Below are 3,567 nucleotides of genomic sequence, written 5' to 3'. Positions count from 1 at the left end.
AACCTTCATATACATAAATGGAGCTTTGGGTTACAGTTTATGGTTGTTTATTCCTTAAAAAAAAAATCTTTAACTATCAAAGATGCATAATTAAAACAAATAGCAGACTCAACAAATTCGAAAAAGTTAAATTACATCTTAAAATATCTTTATATAATCTTTATGCCTGAACAATCCCAGTCACAAGATCATTAACACAACCGAATTAATCTTGAGGCTAGAAGTTAATATAACATCTGGCAAATTGAAAGGTGAAACAACCTCCAATATTAATCGTATAAAAGGAAAAAATATAAAATAATATTAATAAAATAAGTGTTTATGAAATACAGATATTAATATCAATGAGAACTAAAATAATACAACCATTCTTTATAACACTTTGGTTCTAGTGTTTTAATTACAAATATTGTTTTATTTAGCTCCAAAAAGGGTTCTGCATTTTTTATGAGTCAATGAACTTTAATTTAGTATTGTTTAGAACCATTTTTAAGAATGCATAACTATTTCTAAAAGGTCATTGTGAATCTACTTTCAAAAGAATAATATTTGTGACAGACTCACCGATCATTTTCTGATGCTTTAAATTGCCCGTGCAGTTCAGGGCCCGTATCCCTAAAGAATTTTTGTGCAAAAAGTGGCTCCTAGTGGCCAAATTCTAAGAAAATTCTCAGAGTCATGACGTTTTCTTAGAATTTCCCCTAAAAGTGACACGAAAATCCCAGTTAATATAAAAGCTATTCCTCAAGATTCCTAGCGCTTAAAAGGGCTCCTAAGGCGAGATCTGCTAAGAGCAGGGAAGAGGACTTTTATTGGCTTAGGAGTTCCCCTAAGCAGCTGCACAAAATGGCCAACAGAGGAGGCAGGAGAGATGTCCTGCAAACACTGGATGACAGGGAATTATTGAGACGCTACAGATTGGATCGTGCAGGAATCATGTTTGTGGTGGATCTCCTTAGAGATGCAATTACTTCACCAACTCGACGCCACAACGCTATTACACCGGAGAAGAAAGTAATCACAATCCTGAGGTATTTGGCAACAGGGAAAATGCAACAATGCAGCAGTGATGACTTGGGTCTGTCCCAATCCTCCGTCAGCAGAGTCATCACCCAAACACTGACAGCTTTGTCACAACCTAATATTGTGACACAATTTGTTTCATTCCCGCTGGATGCCCGCACTTTACACACACATAAAAGGGCATTTATGGACATTGCAGGATTCCCTGGCATTGTGGGTGTAATTGATGGAACACATGTGAGAATAATTGCGCCATCAGAGGACGAGGCTGTCTTTGTTAACAGGAAGAATTTCCACAGCATCAATGTGCAAATAGTGTTCAATGCGGCCTGTAAGATTTTGGACATTGTGGCTAAATGGCCAGGCTCCACACATGATGCGAGAATGCTCTCCGAGAGTGGCATCAGACAGTTTTTTGAGAGACGCTATGTGCCAGCTAATTGCCATTTGTTAGGGGACAGTGGCTACCCATGCAAACCATGGCTCCTTACACCTTACCTCCAACCACGCCAAGGGCCCCAACTAAACTATAACAGGTAAGCCAAACAATACAAAAATCATGGAAATGAAATGCAAGCAATATGTTAGAGCATCCAAGTAGTGCAATATTTCCATCAAATAATTAAAGGTCTGTATTCTATTGTAGGGCCCACAAGACAACAAGAGCGGTGGTGGAGCGTGGCATAGGCCAGCTTAAGAGGCGCTTTCATGTTCTCCACGGAGAGGTGCGGCTGAGGCCTGAAAAAGTCAGCAAAGTCATCATAGCCTGTGCAATATTACACAATATTTGCAAGGTTAGACAGATTGCAGCACCTCTGGAGGATGGCGATGAGGATGAGGATGAAGACAACGATGAGGATGGTGGTGAAGAAGATATTCACATTCCACAGGGGAACCTAGCCCAGAGTGGACTGCCTTACAGGGCAAACTTCACAAATTTACATTTCAGGCAAGCTGTAGCCCCATGTCATTTGAGAACTTGTGATGGTATTAAGAACTACCACAGTTTTACTGCACACACCCTGCAATTGTTAAATGCAAGACACAGAACACAATCTCTAAATGGTTTATTTTTTAGGTGTTCAATTTTAAGGCGGTAGTACTCCTCCTGAAGGGAAAGGACTTTTTTTTGTTGTTCAAACACATCAATTGTGAGTTGCAATCTTCTCTCCTGCAGGGATGCTGACGGAGCAGGTGCTGCGGATGGGAATGGTGTTTGATCCGCCGGGCTATCCTGAGTAGCAGCTGCAGATTGTTCAGGCGGCAATCTTGTCGGCAAACTTGATGGGCCCAGTTCTTGTGATGGCTCCATGCTACAGAAATACATAGGCCTAGTTTAATTATTGTTTTGATTAAATTAATTTAATACAATGAGCATGGATAACACATGAAATGGCTTCTGCAATGAATAAACACTGTTGATATGAATAACCCTGTGTCCAACCTTTGCTGCATTTCAAGGGCCTGCATCATTGACGTGTCAAAGCCTGTTGGCAGCCCGGTGACACTGACCTCAGAGTGTCCCAGGACTTGAAAGACAGTGTCGGCCACTTGGGACAGCCGCTTTGCAGGTGGTCCACCCCCTAGAAAGAAACAGTCAATGAACACAGTACTTAGGCATGTAAATTAATTTTGCCAGCAGGAGCAAGTTGCCAGATTATGTGGTAGGCTATAGTATTTTGCTCACCTGTGAGTGAGGATTCCCGCTTGTGTGCTGCAATCTCATCTTTTGCCTTGGACTGCAGCACATACCACCTTTTCTCACAATCGTCGCCTGTCCGCACCACCAGTGGAAAAGAGGCATTGATTGTTTGGGATATTGTGTCCCAGGCGCGCCTCTTGCCTTGGCTAGTGACAGTTGGGCCAAATTTTCCTCGTAACATACCTTTATGTTCGTTCACCAACTGGGCCAGCAACAAACCTTGCCCCTCAGTCCAGTTTGGCTTGCGATTCCTTTTTTTCTCCATTTTCTGTGTTTGTAGGATATTTGTTAACAAGCCTTCATAAATAGACCAGCCAGCAATCACAGACATTGATAAAAGCTGAGCCGTGTTACCCTCGTTAAGACCACACTGAGTTGTAACGTTGCAATTTCTACTTCATTAAGGACAGCCCCTTGAGATAGGCCATCTTGTTTTCAATGGGGTCCATATGGGAGTGAAAGTACAAAATATGCCAGCTAGGATATTAATATGAGCAAATAAGACACGAATCATTATTTGAACAGGGTGTAATGAGCTTAAGGCCACATTTACACATAGCCGGGTATTTAGAGAAACGAATATTTCTTCCCCTCCGTTTTCAATAATAACATCGTGCACACAACCCGCATAAATACGCCGTCGAGCGCCTTTATAACTATGCTAAACCTATGGGCGGCAGTGTAGGGAGAAGGATAAAGCCATGCAAGCCAATCAGAATCCTCAGAATCGACGAGAGAGAACCTAAAACCCCGTTTCTCCCAGTTGACACGACAACATATAACCGGCGTTTTCAGAAATCTCCACTTTGGCCGGAGTTTTTAGAAATGATCGTTTTCTGGGA

The 3,567-nt window shown here is 41.8% G+C and overlaps 1 protein-coding gene across 1 annotated transcript; it reads left to right on the top strand.

Moving 5' to 3' along the window:
- Window positions 1-846: 846 nt before the first annotated feature.
- On the top strand, window positions 847-2,265 carry LOC306998940 (putative nuclease HARBI1; the record flags this gene model as incomplete). Its single annotated transcript, XM_079613338.1, has 3 exons — window positions 847-1,559; window positions 1,670-1,887; window positions 2,201-2,265. The coding sequence occupies 3 exons, from the start codon at window positions 847-849 to the stop codon at window positions 2,263-2,265; spliced, it is 996 nt and encodes a 331-aa protein (XP_079469464.1).
- Between the last annotated feature and the right edge of the window lie 1,302 nt (window positions 2,266-3,567).

Source organism: Phoxinus phoxinus (assembly GCF_949152265.1).
Source record: "Phoxinus phoxinus genome assembly, chromosome: 5".
NCBI lineage: Eukaryota > Metazoa > Chordata > Actinopteri > Cypriniformes > Leuciscidae > Phoxinus > Phoxinus phoxinus.
Note: the sequence above shows the minus strand (reverse complement) of the source record. Positions and strands in the feature narration are given on the sequence as shown.